Source organism: Limulus polyphemus, unplaced genomic scaffold (assembly GCF_000517525.1).
Source record: "Limulus polyphemus unplaced genomic scaffold, Limulus_polyphemus-2.1.2 Scaffold1197, whole genome shotgun sequence".
NCBI lineage: Eukaryota > Metazoa > Arthropoda > Merostomata > Xiphosura > Limulidae > Limulus > Limulus polyphemus.
Window position 1 is genome coordinate 130,345 of NW_013666807.1, and position 16,776 is coordinate 147,120.

The following is a 16,776-nucleotide window of genomic DNA, read 5'->3' on the forward strand; positions in this document are numbered from 1 at the left end:
TTTTCTTCATTACCCATTCAAGCCGTCTCCAGCCATTATTAGTCTCAAAGTGGGTTCCTCGTCACCGAATTTGACAGTTCATATTAGTGATAACTATTCTGTATTTAAATGTGACTTTTCCTAGTATGTTTATTTTTGCACAAATTTTAAAGTTCATGGCTAAGGGGAGGAATCGAGTCGCACCCCACCCACAAAGTCCCCCCCCCCTTCTTTGTGCGCATAGTTGTATAATATTATATTAGATTATTTTTATACCATTGTCATGAATTTACTAAAAAACAATTTTCTTTCCAACAGATTGTTAATTATCTGGTTCGTCAAAAAAAGTAATTTTACACGAACTCCAAATAATAATGTATTTTTGAGAAACTTGTTTCCCTTCATGTAACTGCATCATCTTACTCTTTGCCTAATTTATAGCTGTTATAGCAATTAATGCTTTTTTGAAATTATTCATCATATTTTCTAGATAAGTGTGTCTTCACTATTTCATGTTAATATTACGTTCAAGTTTATGCTTTCAACAACCAGCAAGATTATATTAAACATCGTCGATTACGAAAATTAAATAAAACAACTTACTTAAAAAGCACAATATTAATAACATTCATTAACGCAACTGTTACATAAAGAGAGAGACGAATTCAGGCTTGAGAAGAGTATTGTTCATTTGAGGCATTTCAGAAATATTTTGAGATGCTCTCTTGTAGTGTGAAAGTTCATGTATTCATTGGTGGTTACTTATTTCTTCCAGCTTAACTCCTTAAATTGGTAATTTTTTTTTTTTGTGACAGAAACACACCTTGTAGTAGTAGTTTTCCTTCTTAATTATAATGATTATTTCTGTGTAGAAGTTATCTATTTCAATTGATAATGAAGTCCGACTTTTAGTTCACATAACTTACCTTTCCATTTGTGTTGTACACTCGAAAAGAGGGTGCTGGGCAGTCATTGTAAACAAGTTAATTCCAACGAAAATTTCAAAGCGTTGATGAACACATATTTCATCCCGAGCAGAAACCTGCACTCCACTATTACCACAAAACTTAAATGCAGCTCTCTTTCTAATTCTAAAAGTTTCAGCCTGCCTCAATATCAATCGTTTTCTTCAGTTAAAATTTCCAAATCCCTTTCTATGTCAATCTGAGAATCTTCCAAAAAAAACCCTGCAAGTTTAACTCTCCCAACTTCACTAATTTCATCAGACGAGTGTTCTAAAATATCACTAATTATACCTTCATTCTCGCCTTGCTAAAGGATTTACGAGTTTTAAGATGTATTTCACAACCAAAGTCGAAAAGCGCGCCATCTATGAATGTAAAATAGAACTAGGAGACCACAGAAACCACTTGATGAGTACAAACAGCATAACTATAGCGTTCAGCCCAAAAAGTGGTGTGATTCATATATACATAATTTTTAAAATATGGAACATTTTCTTATGACGTATACATACATCCTGGCCACCTACGGGGTTTAACAACAAACAAGATATCATGCTTATGGATCTATCTCCACACTATTTCCAGTATATTGATATTCTTTCGGTAGTGAAGGGACCAAAACTGCATAGTGTTTTAAGCTTCACCAGTTTTTACGTCCCTCTATTTTACCCCCTTTAAGTTAATATATGCATGGAGAGAGAGATCTAAGAGCTATACTTGCTCTTTTTTCAACTACATTTAAACACTTAGTAAATGGCTTTATGATTTTTATTAAAAACATTAATGTCTAATAAAATATTCAAATCATTAAGATAAATAATAATCCCCAAAGATCTTTAAACAAATCCCTGAAAGAATATACTAGTCACATTTTCCCATTTGGAAAAAAATATCTGTTTATCTTTTTTTTACTAAGCAAGCCAGATGTTCATCTACTTTCTAACTTTTCAGTCAATCTCTTTAAGCATCAAATTTGTTAAATTTTTTATATAACACTTTATTAAGAACCTTCTGAAAGTCAAGGTTTATGACGTCAACATCCAAAAAGACAGTGACAGTATTAAAATGATTCAACAAATTGGTCTAAGTAAGCTGAACACGATAGTTTGTAACTTACACTACTAAACGGAAAAGCAACCAGTTAAAAATAATATTACATTGCAATATTTTGCAGACAAGTAAGCATTTGCTTTCTTTCTTTAAACAAAATTATTTTTCAAGTATTATTTTTCAGTAATTAAACAACAGTCGTACTTCATTTCTGATAATTCTTGCTTTTTAGATTTGATTCTACGTGAAATTACAAATCTGGAACTATATTACATTCTTAAAACAAACACCCAATTAAAGTTGTTGTTTTTCAAGTAACGAGATGAACAAGTTTATGCCTTTAATAGTTATGAGCCTAAAACACATGTAAAGCAGATGTTTCAAAAGTATTTTAACCAGTTAATGAAGTTTTGATTTATAATGGTCTGCTCCTGCCTAAAGAAGGCCGCAGTACAGAAGCTGAAACAGTCTCACTATTAGAAGTGAGTAGGGACAGTTCATTGAAGCCATAATTTTACATATAGGTCCCCCCCCCACATGTTTATCACAAACTTCTGTTTAATTTGATAATTGAGAAGTTAAATACTCATCACCTAGCTATTTTTTTAAAACAAATTTCAGTACTAGTAGTTAATAAGTAATCACTTCCTCTTTATTATAAATTCATAAACTATACTTTTTAATATTGTTGAAATGATTATTAATTTTGTTTACTCTATTAAATGTTAAATGCTCTTTAACTCAAAAAAAAAATTAATTGCAGTATAGTTTCACTAAGAACAAAACTTTTACTTTTTAAAAAACATTTATCTGGGATTTAAGACTTCTAATTTTATTATAAAAGTATCATGCTGGTCGTTATAATCTGCTTTAAACTTTTATATTCAATTTTCTGGTGTGGTATTGGTACAATGATTACAGTGATCCAAGCAATGCTTTAACATAAAACCTTTATATTTAATTTATTTTACAGTTTTCAAAAATACTATAAAAACATTTAACTATCTCTTTCTCATTTATGAAACATTTAGAAAACAAAAATACACCCAAACTTATTTAAAACACTGGTTTATTCACTAGTTTTTAATGAAATGCTGTGAATGATTCAAATTACATAAATTCATCGACATAAAATTCATACACGATAGCTTGAGACGACGTGGAGTCCTATTCCACTGAAAGTTCAATCTTGGGGAATTACTTTCTTCTTTGGAAAATTGGCCGAGCTCTTCCTCTCCCTCTGGCAGCTGTAATGTAATTAAATATGGTGTAATTAATTAAACACATTTTCAGAATTTTTCCTTGTTCAAACAAGGTTCATTTTAACATACCAGGACATAATTTGGGAAAAAAAATAAAAAATAGTAGAAACAAATAAGACTTATTTTAATGTGAAAAAAAATTAAATTGATCATATTTTTTTTACATTTATTTTGTCTCAATCACATGTTACTAGGGACTCTGTACCCAACACAGTAGTGAACCCACAAAAAATTCAGTGCATAAACTATTTAGAAAAATGTATTTAAAAGCCAATGGTGCCTATATAGACTGTGGTAATTCTAAAGTTATGTTAATGATGAGAGGTTCATCTCCCCTTCTGAAACATGTCAACAGCTTTTAGCAATATGTTCCTTTAAGTTTTATTGAAACACCTTCTTTACCCGATGTATAATTAATCATTTGACTTCTTTTGACCTCCACCAGACAGACAGAGTTGAAGTTTCGATACGACAACCCCATAATATCTGGATGGTACTTGTAGATGGTTATCCACGATTTTAATTGATTATGGTTCATTGCCAACAGAAGAGCTTCTCTTAAATATGTGTACTTGCTTTGAATTCATCTAATTTCTCGTATATTCTCACTTGTTATGGCATTATGAATTGGCCTCCTGACAATAAATCCATCATTTCAGATAAAGAATCTCAATACAATAATTGGGTAAAGATGGTTGGTTATTGTTGTTAACACTGGTCCTTCTGAATGAGAAGCAAGATGAACAGCTTGCTCTTTGGAGATTACTTCAAGCTGTGTCCAATATGCCTTCAATGATACAATTCCATCACATCTCATTGTTTTTTTTTAGTGGATAATGTTGTTGAAGAGGTCTGTCATATTTTTAACTTAACAAGGTAGTGATGTAGCCGAATTAATCTATGAAGTTGCCAATAGTTACAGGATGCAAGACAGTAGTACTAACAGGTGGACACCAGATGGATTCTTATATTCTTTATTGTATAATTAATAGTGTTAGAGACTGGAATTCTCTACCAATCGTGGAGAGAAATGTGGCTGTTGATTACAGCATTTATAAATTCAGTTTCCAGATGTTTCATCACAGAGATGATCAGTGGAATAACAGGGTTTCCAAGGGCCTAAGGCAATATTTTTTTTGCACTGCACCCTTTTAAAATATTTTTTGTGCTACATAATACTTTCTCCTTAATTCCAGTTTTGAAAAATTAAAATACCAATTCTGAGGAGCTCCTAGTTAGCTGAGCCCTGGGGCAATTGCCCTGCCTATATCACTATGCTACTGGTGATGATGTTTTTTTTATACCTCAATTATTTCCTTTCTATATTCTTCTGTACATTTCCTGTGATTTAGTCAGCTTTAATGTGGTCTTCCGTAAAATTTACCTTGATTCACAATTCTATAAGTGTTAAGTCTCATTCTTGTAAGTCTTCTCTTCGTTTCCTGTCTCCTTCTCTAAATGTTCTTTCTTCCTGGTCTTCTTTACACTATTTTTTCATTTCATACAATTTTCAATCTTACTTCAAACTATTGCCACCATTTTGAAGTTGGGCCTAAATTTTATTTTTACGAAAATAATCACAATTCTGTTATCGGAATTATAAAGGTTTCTGTTGTTGGCTATGTTCTTTTGGATTATTTGGTAAAAAGAAAAATGCATAGTACAGTCCACTAAATGACAGTAAAATTTTATTTATTAAACTTGAGGTTCCACAATTAACATCACATTCAACAATAGGCCTAACTTTATAAATAAACTGTTTAATTTAGAAATGTCATTTACTTGCTAATTTCATGTTTCTTTGTCAAAACACAAACTCAATATTTACAGCACTAAGTTAACTAGATGACTGGCAGCAACAAACAGATTAAATCATGCAAAGCCTAAAAATTGCCAAATGAAATACCTTGAGCACGTAATATCGCAGATTTTCCTCTTCCGGCTGCAGCTGCAGCCCCTTTACTTCCAGTTTTTTTGAACATAGGAGCATTTTTGAGCATATCAGGCAATATCAAAAATCTTACTTTGCTCCCTCTGATGTATACATTCTCCATTTGTGCTACTCTTCCGTCACGGTAAGTTACAGTAATGTTAGACATTTGACAATTCATGTTGTCTTCGGCTTCCACCAATTTTCCTCGGTATACTTCTCCCGTGTTTGTCTCACATGTTACAATATGACCTTCAGCTTCATGTAAAACTTTAATTGGGACACCAATTGACATTGTTGTATGACGCAGTACTACTAAGCAAAACAAAAATATATTTTGATTACTCTAAAAATACCAATTAACGGTAGTTTCTGTTCCAGTATCAACGTATTTCACTGTGTTATTATTACGGTTAAGCCTACACTCTAGTATTACACATACAACAACGACACACAAAGCTGTTTAGACCTTAACGCAGGAACTATTACGCCCCTATACTTAAGAGCGCGCGTGAATAAAATGTAATTTATTCACTACTTGTGATGTATTACTTTCGTTAATTCTATATTTATAATAATTATGAATGAGATATCCTCAGGTAATATGTATTTTTATTAATTATATTTTATAACTGAACATTTTTGTTAAAATAACTCCAAAATAGCACGGCAATATACCAATCATGATAACTATTGAAATATACGAGAATTCTAATTGATAAACTAAGGAGTTTATGAAAATGGTACGTAATAAACAATATATTCCGGTGAATATACCGAAGTAATCCCGTTTTAACCACTGTGTTATATACATATTATCCACTAGAGTAATGTATACCTTGATAATTGTAATTTACCAAAGCGCCTTGTGCAACAATAACGAACCAAATCACCATCCTCTATTTTAAAAACACAAGACTATAACTGCTGTTGCCTGGATTTCGCACAAAACTATTCGAAGCCTATCTATGCTAGTAGTCCTTAATTTTGATGTGATAAAATAGATATAACACTGCTAGTCAACACCACCCATCACCGCCTACTCTTTACCAATGAATAGTGGGGTTGACCGTAATATTGTAACACTGCACGATTTGAAGGACGAGCATGTTTAACGACGGGTTTCGATAATGCGACCGCAGATTACAAGTCGAGCGCACTAACCACCAGGTCATGCTAGTCCTTTTTAATTACTATTGTATATGTAGGTTGTCTATGCGAAAACAAAACAAAATTCAACTACTTTAAAATTAGCACAAAGCTAAACAATGGGCTAATTCTTCTCTGTCCACTGCGGCTATTAAAACCCGATTTTTAGCGATATACGTTTTCAGATTTACTACTGAGCCAACGAGAGGGGCAAGCAACTATTGAAACAAGTGATAAATAATCTTGCAACTATTATTTTTGTTTTCTATTACAATAGATTTTTTATTAAATGATTCAAAGTCACCCAAACTCAAAGTATATTGGCTTCTGATAGTAAAAAAGAATACTAACGTATAGAACAGAAAACTTCAACGTTTTGTTTTTATTATCTATTTACAAGCGATCTCCAAAAAAAATGTATGTCTATATCGAGTTTAAAAACGAAACGTTCATCTATTTCTTCCCTCATTCAGAGTTAAATATACCGTAAATATTTAGCCCACACTTTGATGTATTAAGATTTGAAATACTTTTGATCCTCAACGTTTGATGCCCATTTTTCTTCTTTTTCAAATAAAGTACTGGAAAAATATATTGGAACCTATGTTCATCAATTCATTCAGCATTTTACAAGCAAACGAAGATAATAATAATAATAATCAACCAGAACACAAAACGTTAGCTTACGTAGCCTGATATAATTATATAAAAATAAACTGCTAAATTATCATGTCTGTCTTCTATCAAAGTTTGTATTAATGACAATTCAATAACCGTTTAGCGGACTATTTTGAAATTTTCATCTTGAATGCTCTATAAAATCCCATCTATTTATGTATGAATATATACCAACAGGGGTTCAAGTATAACAACATGAAAAAACTATAAAATATGGTTTCATTTATGATCAAATTAATTTTGAAGCGGATGCACAGAGCACTTTTAGTCTGAAGCTAATTTTGGCAAATGAAATCGTGAGTTTCATAATAAAGAGCAATAACATAAAGAAAACGATCAATATTTCCAGGTAGCTTATTTACAAGATTTAACAATTGGATTCAGTCAACTTGAATAGGTATAGTTCTGAAGTTTTTACTTGATATTTACCTGTGACACATAATAAAAGAAATTCCGGACATCAGTTATTATAAAATATTTCGATTGCGAAACTCTAAACAACATTTCCTCCCTGTGGATGAGTGATAAGTTTGCAGGTTTTTAACGATAAGATCCGGGGTCGATTTTTCTAGGTAGATAGAGTCCAAATAGCCTTTTGTGTAGCATTGTGCTAAAACAAACCAAATTAAAAGTACTAAAAATGATGTATGTTTTTTTATCAGTATTTTCCCACTTATATTTTACTGCAAACGTGGAATCTCTAATTAAATATTATTCGAAAAAAAGTCGCTAGGTAATTTCAGATTTATTTCAACTTAGTTTTCAAAGCTTTATGAATTAATATCTTTTAATGTTTAACTCGTTGCTGACTTTGCTATTAATATGTGTATATTCACAGAGAGTATTAAATTTATTTTATTAAGTTTATTATTAAATCATCCATTTTCGTCAGGAGGTGTACAGAGCATACAACGCATGCGTAATATTAGTGTATTTTTGGGGTTGGGTTTGATATTAGGTAGATGTTGATGTGATATAGTACCGCTACTGTGGCTAACAAATTTGAATGCAGTTTATAATTTTTTAAAATTTTACTATTGACAGTTGCAGCTTAATTTGTAAACGTCAGTTCATCTACAACTTCCTCTTCATTTGTGATCCAGTACTGAACAAACAACCTAAGCAACGTTTATTTTCGAGGTAAACTTAAGTTTTAAGTTTTGTTAATATGAGTGTTATTGTTAAGAACTTGAAATGAGAATAATGCACGTTTGCTTGTAACAAGCGTGAACTTACACATGCCTTATTAATATTATACTTATAGCTTTGGCTAGGTACAAGCTAAAAATTACATACTGTAATAAATTTATGCTGTCATTTTTCACTTTGGAGTTAATGCATTGCAAAGTGAGTATTATTGCCTACAACTACAAGTTAAGTTCAACAAGTACAGATATTAAAGCTTGGAGACGGCTTGAATGGGTAATGAAGGAAAACGATAATATAAGTTTAACATAACAGCAAACATACAAGGTTTTGTCATCATCATTGTACCTGATGATGACGTTGTAGATTTGTAGTGTATGGAGACCAGCTCTTAACAGAAGTTTAAGAAGGAAAGTGACGGTTCGTTGAAAATTATAGGATAGGGCTAAGTTTTTATGTTTCTCAAGGGTGGGTGTAGAAGGACAGCATTGAAGGACCAATAGCACATTATTGTCTATACACCATGTTATGATAATCTGTTGGTAATCAACAGGATTGATATATGTTGCTTCTTTGTGCTCTATTCTGAGGGACAATAGGATGAAAGGACATGTGAGATTCAGAAAAGACAGGATAGGGTCCAGTTAGGTTTTGTAATACCGTGGTTCTTTTATGGAATGAGTTGCTATTATCAATAATGGAGGCTGACCATTTACAGGAGTCTGAAGGAGGAATCGTTGATTTCGTGAAAAATACGGTATGGTTTAAGTTTTTACTTTTTTTCAAGGTGGTACGTACAGCCTTGAAGGACCAAATGGTCTCTTGTCGTTACATTATTTGGTTTTGGTGGGTTAGAAGGCACACTTACCATTTGTATTTTATGATTTTACTGGAAGAACAAGTAAACAAAAAAACCAAATTAGATATAGCCGTTTACATTCATATACTTATCCAACAAAGCTTGTTTTTATTAGTGAATATTGTTTCTTTCAGTTTAGGCAAAAGTATAAAATTTTATTTTTAGCAAATGTGTACTGCAGAAAAATAGATATAACTCATGATGCTCAACCTGTACTATTTAAAAAATTTTTTTTCATTACAGCAAATAATTGTGTATAGAACATGAACGTTTATATAACTTTATATTATTAGAACCAGAATTTTTTAAGCTCGTATATTTTTATGTACGATATCAAATACATGCCTCATTTTTGTTTCAGATGTCAGTAAGAATAGTGCGACAGAGCAAGTTTCGTCACGTCTTTGGCCAACCACTAAATAGGGAACAATGTTATGACAATATCAGAATAACTAAAAACTCTTGGGATTCCAATTTTTGTGCTGTCAATCCAAAGTTTCTAGCAATTATTACAGAAATAGCAGGAGGTGGAGCTTTTCTTGTGATTCCACTCCAAAAGGTTAGTAAACACTATGTTATACATGTACAATATTTTAATCTCTTGATTCAATTTATGTGGAAGAATATCAGTTGTAATAGTAATGCAGTAATAATAATAATCTTGCAGCTTGTAAATTTGTAATTTGCTGGTGGAACAGTGATTTTAATTTAGTGAACAATCCTTAAGTGTGTGAATAAGAATTAGGCAATCAGTAGTTTAATTTCAGGTTTAGACTAATTGTCTAATGTAACATAACTTTTGGACAACAAGGAACAACTTGGTTCTTCAATGATCGAGCATAGCATGTATTTTGCAGATCTTAAACTTGTGTTCTCTTGTTCTGTTATCTTCAGAATATAGCACAGAGAAATTGTAGGCCTTAATTCTACAAATACCCAGATAATCATTAGGCCACATCTGGAGTATCTTGTTCATCTTTGTTGTTTTAAATGGTCTAAAGTAGGTTTCACTAAACTGATGAAAATATCATAACTATTCTTATTGACATAAAGCCGCAATTCAGAGTGATACGAATATAATATTTGTTCACTGTTGAATTTGTGATTTTATAAATTTAGAAGTTTTTGTAAAGATGTTCTTGTGTTCAGATTTTATTGCCTGACAACTACAGTACTTATAAGTCTTTTAATTTTTTAACCATTGACAAACTTTTAGAATTTTGTGATATACAAGAAAAGTGTTGTTTCAAATATTCTAAGATTATTAAATAATTAATAGTATTTTCATGTAATTTGTGTGCTTTGTTTTGTTAATTTCCAAAACTCGTACTTAAATTTCTTTTATACTTTACATATTATCTCTTCACATTTATTGTATAAAATGTAGACAGATTATGAAAAATAGTGTCTATACTGTTGAGAAAAAAATCAAACATGAAAATTTTTACTTTTCTTCAAATTGAAAATAATTTTAAGTAGCCAAGATTTTATTGAAGTTTAAGACTGAAAATACAATGCTTGTATTGGCCAACCTACTATTATCTGAAAGAAACTAATGTGAACTTTAAAAAGGAACATATTAAAGCAAAGTTTGACATTTTCTATTTGTAGACTGGTCGAATCAATGTCAGTTATCCTCAGGTAGCAGGCCACAAAGGGCCTGTAATGGACATTGCCTGGTGTCCACATAATGACAATGTTATTGCTAGTAGCTCAGATGACACTTTAGTTCGTGTATGGCAAATTCCAGAGGGGGGACTAGTATGCCCTCTAATTGATCCGGTTGTGGAGTTGGCTGGACATCAGAAAAAAGTTGGACTTGTTCAGTGGCATCCATCTGCTAATAATGTTCTACTAAGTGCCGGTATGTAAAAAGTATTTCTTAGTAGGTTGAGTTGATAAAGATTAAAATGACTCGTATTTTTATTACATCATAAAATAGGTGTACCCAAATAACAAATAAGTATTTCATTTCAATTTTATGGTCTGTACGTACATTTGTCATCGTATACTTTGATTAGGAAACAGTAACGACAGAGTATATATGCTGGTGAGTGAGATTAAGAAACAAATCATTAACACAAGACTTAATTTTACAGAGAAAATCAGTTTGTTGTGGATTAAAGTCAATATTTGGCTTACAGTGTGAGAAGTATTAAAGTTGAAGGTAATTAAGCTCAGGTCAGTGTTCAACTTGTGCTTGTGTTTCCTTTATAAGTAAGATAAATAACTTGCACTTGATAATAACTTGAAATAGAACCATTGTATTAGCTCTGAATGAGATGTTACTATTATATATATTATATATAATGTGTGCATAAATGTTCATCTTGTACTTTTTATAGTTTAATTCAACTGAAAGTACTTAGCTTCGTGTTCATAAATTTAAGTAACTAACATTTAGTAATGTTGAAAATTTTGATAATTTTGTTTGGTATTTCTGAGAACTTATTATGGTCATACTTTTGTGTTTTAAAATAAAATTCTGTATTTTGGAAGATCAAAGTAACGTTTCATTTTTTTCAAGTTTTGTTGCTGGTATTTAGTTTTCTTTTGAACTGAATTTCAAAATTAACAATATCATCCGTTCAAAGATTTTCTAGTTCACTGTTTTAGTGTTTTAACTTTTCTCTAAATATTTATTGGACTTTATTGAAGAAGAAGGCTAAAATGGATATACTGGAACGATGACAATTCAGAAATTGCATTTTAGGTGCTGACTGTAAAATATTGATTTGGAATGTTGGAACGGGAGAGCTCCTCTTTGGGTTTACGCATCCTGATGTGGTCTTTGACTGCTGTTGGAGCTGGAATGGTAGTCGACTAGCAACAACATGCAAAGATAAAAAGATTAGGGTTTATGACCCTCGTTCAGGAGAAATATTACAGGTTAGATAAATTTTTATAAGCAACAACATATAAAGATAAAAAGGTCAGGATTTATTACCTTCATTGAAAAGAAATGTTACACGTTAAATCAATTATTCAAATTCTTTTAAGTCAGGACTCTAAAATGTCTTGTTGTTTATTTTTGAATTAAAAATGTGTTATAATAAAGTTTTATCTAACAATAAAAACGTGTTAGAACCCATGTGGTCATTTCCTGGAGTTCAAAGGAAACATAAGTACAGAATAAATAAAAATGAAATCTTGTCCAAAAGACATTTTATCTTTTAGTACAATAAAACTACGTATATTATACACTCTTCCACATTGTGAAATGTAACTTTTGTTGAGTCTTATAATTAATAACGTGTTGTTTCACAAAATAAAAACCACAACATTAATTAATTACTATTTTCGTCTTCATAGATATGTAATCTAAAAATCTGTCTAGAAAGTTGTATGTTCACAATTATAGTGCCAGTCTTTTTAATGCTTATCGTTTGTGTGTTGTTGTTTTTTTTTGGAGATACTGTAATCAGATATTTTCTTTCCACTTTTATTTATCCACTCTTAGCAAGTAACCACATTTGGTATTACGTTTTTATAAAACTCTTAACAATAGTTGTATATTACTGTTCAGTTATCTTGTACTTAAATCGTATGAAGCAAGTTAAGAACAGGTGTGTATTTACTGTTAGGTTGTCACTTATTTTGTTGATACTTGTACTAAAGTGTATAGTACACGTATATCTAAAACTATTTTAATATTTTTTTGTAGTTTAATGTTTACTCTTTTTCTAATATGTGATTATAACGTTAGGAGGCCATGGGTCATGAAGGGGCCAAACCACAGCGTGTTCTTTACCTCAAGAATGGGATGATAATTACAACAGGATTTTCTAGGATGAGTGAACGACAGTATTCTCTGAGGAGTGAGGTGAGGGACTGTGATATGTTTGAAAAACATAATAATAAGTGATGGAGGTGGGAAAAAAAAAAACATTTTGTGCATCAAAAGTAAACGAAACATCCAGAAACAGCAGTAAGGGTGTATGGGCTTGCTGTGGTTGAAGTTACTGCAAAATATGCTTTAGCCTCGCTTGTAACCCCTACTGTTAAAACTTCCTAAATACTATAGTATGTGTGCCCACAAGATGTAATGTGTAGCATCCCCCCCCCCCCCCCCAATCATCAGGAAGAGGCTAGCACCACCCTTGGAATTTTAAGCTAAATGTCTAGTGTCTTAATGACAATATTAGTCAACAGATGAAAGCAGCAGACAGAATTTAAATCATTTAGGTGTGAGTGACAGAAGGAGGTAAAGAATCTCTTCTACCTTTTTATCTCAAAAATGAAAGGTAGACAGTAGTCACTGAAACAGTTGGTGAATGAAAAACAAATATGACATAGGCCAAACCAAGTGTAAAATATGCATCAACCGTGTTCTTCTTTCGTTCTGTTAAAAATCACATAGATGAAGGCTCAAATTATGGCATTATGTGTATGATATTGGATAGTTTAGTTTATGTAGTAATAGGAATTGTAAGGAAACATTAATGTTTAGAGGACGGGGGGTGGTATGAACACCCAAATTTCTTCTTACTTGTTTACTGAATAAAGTTAAAATTCAAACACTGATGGAGAATAATAAGTATGGGTGTTAAAATAGTTTGAAATTGGTAAAAAAAATTTCATTAAAAAGAAAAGAACGATTTTGTCAAGCTATTAAGATGTTGTTTTAAGTTATTCTAATTATCCAGTGGCATCTTTATCTATTGCCGCCCGGTAGCTCGGCAATAGTTTGCAGGTTTCGATATACGTGGTGGGCGTACACAAATAGCCCATTGTATAGCTTTGTGCTTAGCTACAAACAAACAAACTTTAGCGATTTAAAACTAGTATTTCTTAACTACCATGATGATAATCTAACAATAAGCTGTTTTTCAATCTCAGAAATGTTTTTTTTGACTAAAAAAATTGCACTTATAGAAATGTTCTCTAAAATTTTGTAATTCAGCTTCAAAGATTTTCTCAGTTAGATTTGAATTGAAATATTTCTTACAAATTGATAGAATTACCACAAACAAGCACATGAAGCAAGAACAAGTGGGAAGAACTTAAAAATTTCCTCTTAAAGTGGAAGTTCCCCCATTTATACAAGCTCAGAATACATTAATCTAGATTTACTTAGCAGTATAGTGCTGAATGTACCTATTTTTTGTTTTATGTCTGATGTGAGAAATTAATCACATAAAAAAAATCTTGTTTTGAAAAAAATATAGTTTTATTAAGCTTTGTTTAAGCATAGTATTTTGAATAAAACTCGTACGTATCAGGTTGTCTTGAGAACTATGATCCAATCCTCATTTGTTTTGTTGTCAGAACAATTGTAGCCCAGGGCTGGTATATGATACATCATATTATATTTCAGTGTGGTTCTTTGTCATTATCAGAGAAATACACTATTGTGTTTTCAGTGTAGTGTCACATTTTATATCTGTTATATGTATATGTGTCCATGTTGTATTGTTGTCTACATCTTACTCCTAAATACTATGTTACTTGCTGTGGAGTTTGCATTCTATAAAAATTTATCTGATGTTGTCATATTGATAAATTGAATGGTTATCTCTTATATAGCTGGAGAGTTAAATTAACATCTGTGGGGTTGACAGGATCTTGTTGCTGTATTGTTTGTACTACATAAAAAGCTCGTTACAACAAACAACTGAGCTTAGCTATGCCTGTTTATATGTTTGTGTTCATGATGTACTTGCAGAACCCTACTGAATATGTTCCTTAGTTGGTAGAGATCTGTCTTATGACACTAAAATTTCTTTTTTTTTTTTTCCTTCTACTTTTGCAGAATGACTTAGTTAAACCTTTCTGCTTGGAAGAGATGGATGTGAGCAATGGGGTTATGGTACCATTCTACGACCCAGATGTTAACCTACTTTTCTTTTGTGCTAAGGTTGGTGGAAAGTGTCCGTGATAAAAAGAAGACTTTTAAAACTTTTCTAGTTAATATTCTAAGCTTCCTAACAGACAGTGTTGTTTCTTGTTTTTCCTGTAGCTTAATATTTGAAGATAACAAAGACATGCTTTTCAGTAGTGACTGCAAATAGTGAAAAAGTGAAATTCACTGTTTTTGAAAAAAATAACTTATCATAAATTGAAATGAATTTCCACTGACATAAAAAAACAACAAAATATTCATCAACCATACATATTCATCTTTCAAGAAGGTTGTTTTTTTTATAAGTATTTATTCATTTATTATTAAACTTCATTTTGTCTTTGAAAAGGAACGGTGTAACATTTAAAAAATTGTAAGACAGTTTGTTTCTTTGCTGTTTTTTAAGGTTTAAAATATACATATTTTCTGAGGAGCTTCAGATATCCAGTTGTGATGTCTACTTCTATGCTAAATAGTTAAGCCTATTTAAAAAAATTTTTTAGGAAATTTTTAAATATTCCATAAGTAAGTGTTTAAACTTTTTTACAAAGTGAATTTGTTATTAATTTAAAAGTTTGCAATTAATTTATACACAAATTAGTTGGTTAAGAAAAGTTTGTACACGAGTAGAAAGTATGACAGTTTCATTTGGAACTAGATATTTAAGAATCATGTAAAGCTAGCCGTGTGCGGTGTAACACTAAAACTGCAATGTTCAGGTAATGATTATGAAACTTAAAGTTTAAAGGTTAAACTCTGTGGTATAAGTATTTCATTATTTATTTATGATTAAATTTGAGTATTTTAAATTCTTTTATTGCAATAAAGATAATTATATGTACAAATAATGAGATATATATATATAAATTTGGGATGTAAGCACAAGTCTTTGAGGGATTTGGTTTAATACTTAATTGTATAATAAAAAATTTTATGTATCAAAAGGGAGATAGCAATATTCGTTACTTTGAGATAACAGAGGAATCTCCGTACGTTCATTACATCAACACCTATCAGTCAACTTCCCCTCAGCGAGGCACGGGTATGATGCCAAAACGTGGTTGTGACTTAACTCGATGTGAGATTGCGAGGTGAGGTTTCGTATGATGCATTTGATATAAATCAAAAAATATATAACGAATCAATGAATAAGAATGTTACTTTCAGGTTGAACGTCAAAATTGATACATTCATTAACAGCTAGTATCGTTTTTGTTTTTTTTTAATTATAAATTATAATCTAAGTAGTACTTGTAATTATTTAGAATCATTAAAGAAAGTTTACTGAATTTGTTATTAATGATTTACTAAAAAAATTAATATTACTATTATCGACTTAAATGAGAGAACCAATCACATGAGGTATGTCCCGGTATGGTGCTAAAAGCTTGCATTCCTTATTATTTTAGGTTTTTTCGGCTGCACTCGAGCGGCTTCTGTGAAGTCCTTTCTTTTACTGTGCCAAGAAAGGTTTGTTTTTATAACGATGTTCAATATTTAAATTAAAATGATTTTGAAAAAAGAAAAGAATACTAGACTGATATTATATAGAATGTGAAAGAATTTGTTTGTAGAAGCTATACCGAACAAAAGTGAGAACATAATATTTGTAAAAAATGTTTACACAAAAGATCTAAAAGTTTTGTGAGGTTATTTAAGTCTACCTTATGCCCATCTCGTGCTACTGTGTTGCTGTTTTTTAATCAACACTTTACAGTGAAATATTTGATAGTAATTGACTGATTTAAGTATATTATATGACTAAGATGTTATTTCAAGAAAATGAGTGCCCGGCATGGCCAGGTGGATAAGGCGCTCGACTCACAATCTGAGGGTCGCGGGTTCGAATCCGCATACCACCAAATATGCTCGCCCTTTTAGCCGTGGGGGTGTTATAATGTGACAGTCAATCCCAC

The 16,776-nt window shown here is 31.3% G+C and overlaps 2 protein-coding genes and 1 long non-coding RNA gene across 3 annotated transcripts in view; 1 reads left to right on the forward strand and 2 right to left on the reverse strand.

The window, feature by feature from the left end:
- Positions 1–3,046: 3,046 nt before the first annotated feature.
- Positions 3,047–5,658, reverse strand: LOC106462561 (small nuclear ribonucleoprotein Sm D3-like). Its single transcript, XM_013922498.2, has 2 exons — positions 5,163–5,658; positions 3,047–3,241 (listed from the first exon to the last, which is right to left on the reverse strand). The coding sequence occupies exons 1-2, from the start codon at positions 5,479–5,481 to the stop codon at positions 3,192–3,194; spliced, it is 369 nt and encodes a 122-aa protein (XP_013777952.1). The 5' UTR covers positions 5,482–5,658; the 3' UTR covers positions 3,047–3,191.
- Positions 5,659–7,969: 2,311 nt separating this feature from the next.
- LOC106462553 (coronin-1C-like) overlaps positions 7,970–16,776 on the forward strand; it is a 17,452-nt gene continuing 8,645 nt past the window's right edge. The window contains exons 1-8 of the mRNA XM_013922489.2: positions 7,970–8,153; positions 9,380–9,577; positions 10,630–10,882; positions 11,732–11,907; positions 12,725–12,841; positions 14,771–14,875; positions 15,806–15,951; positions 16,270–16,330. Of these exons, the coding sequence (XP_013777943.1) occupies positions 9,380–9,577; positions 10,630–10,882; positions 11,732–11,907; positions 12,725–12,841; positions 14,771–14,875; positions 15,806–15,951; positions 16,270–16,330 (1,056 nt within the window). The 5' untranslated portion in view covers positions 7,970–8,153. The remainder of the gene's footprint in view (positions 8,154–9,379; positions 9,578–10,629; positions 10,883–11,731; positions 11,908–12,724; positions 12,842–14,770; positions 14,876–15,805; positions 15,952–16,269; positions 16,331–16,776) is intronic.
- The window catches only part of LOC111086564, a 37,701-nt gene continuing 32,720 nt past the window's right edge, over positions 11,796–16,776 (reverse strand). The window contains exon 3 of the long non-coding RNA XR_002611299.1: positions 11,796–11,841. This is a non-coding gene — a long non-coding RNA (uncharacterized LOC111086564). The remainder of the gene's footprint in view (positions 11,842–16,776) is intronic.

Coding starts and splice junctions, on each gene's coding strand:
- LOC106462561 (XM_013922498.2), bottom strand. CDS start 5,481: ATGTCAATTGGTGTCCCAATTAAAGTTTTACATGAAGCTGAAGGTCAT. Junction 3,242..5,162: donor TGCGATATTACGTGCTCAAG/GTATTTCATTTG, acceptor ATTACATTACAG/CTGCCAGAGGGAGAGGAAGA.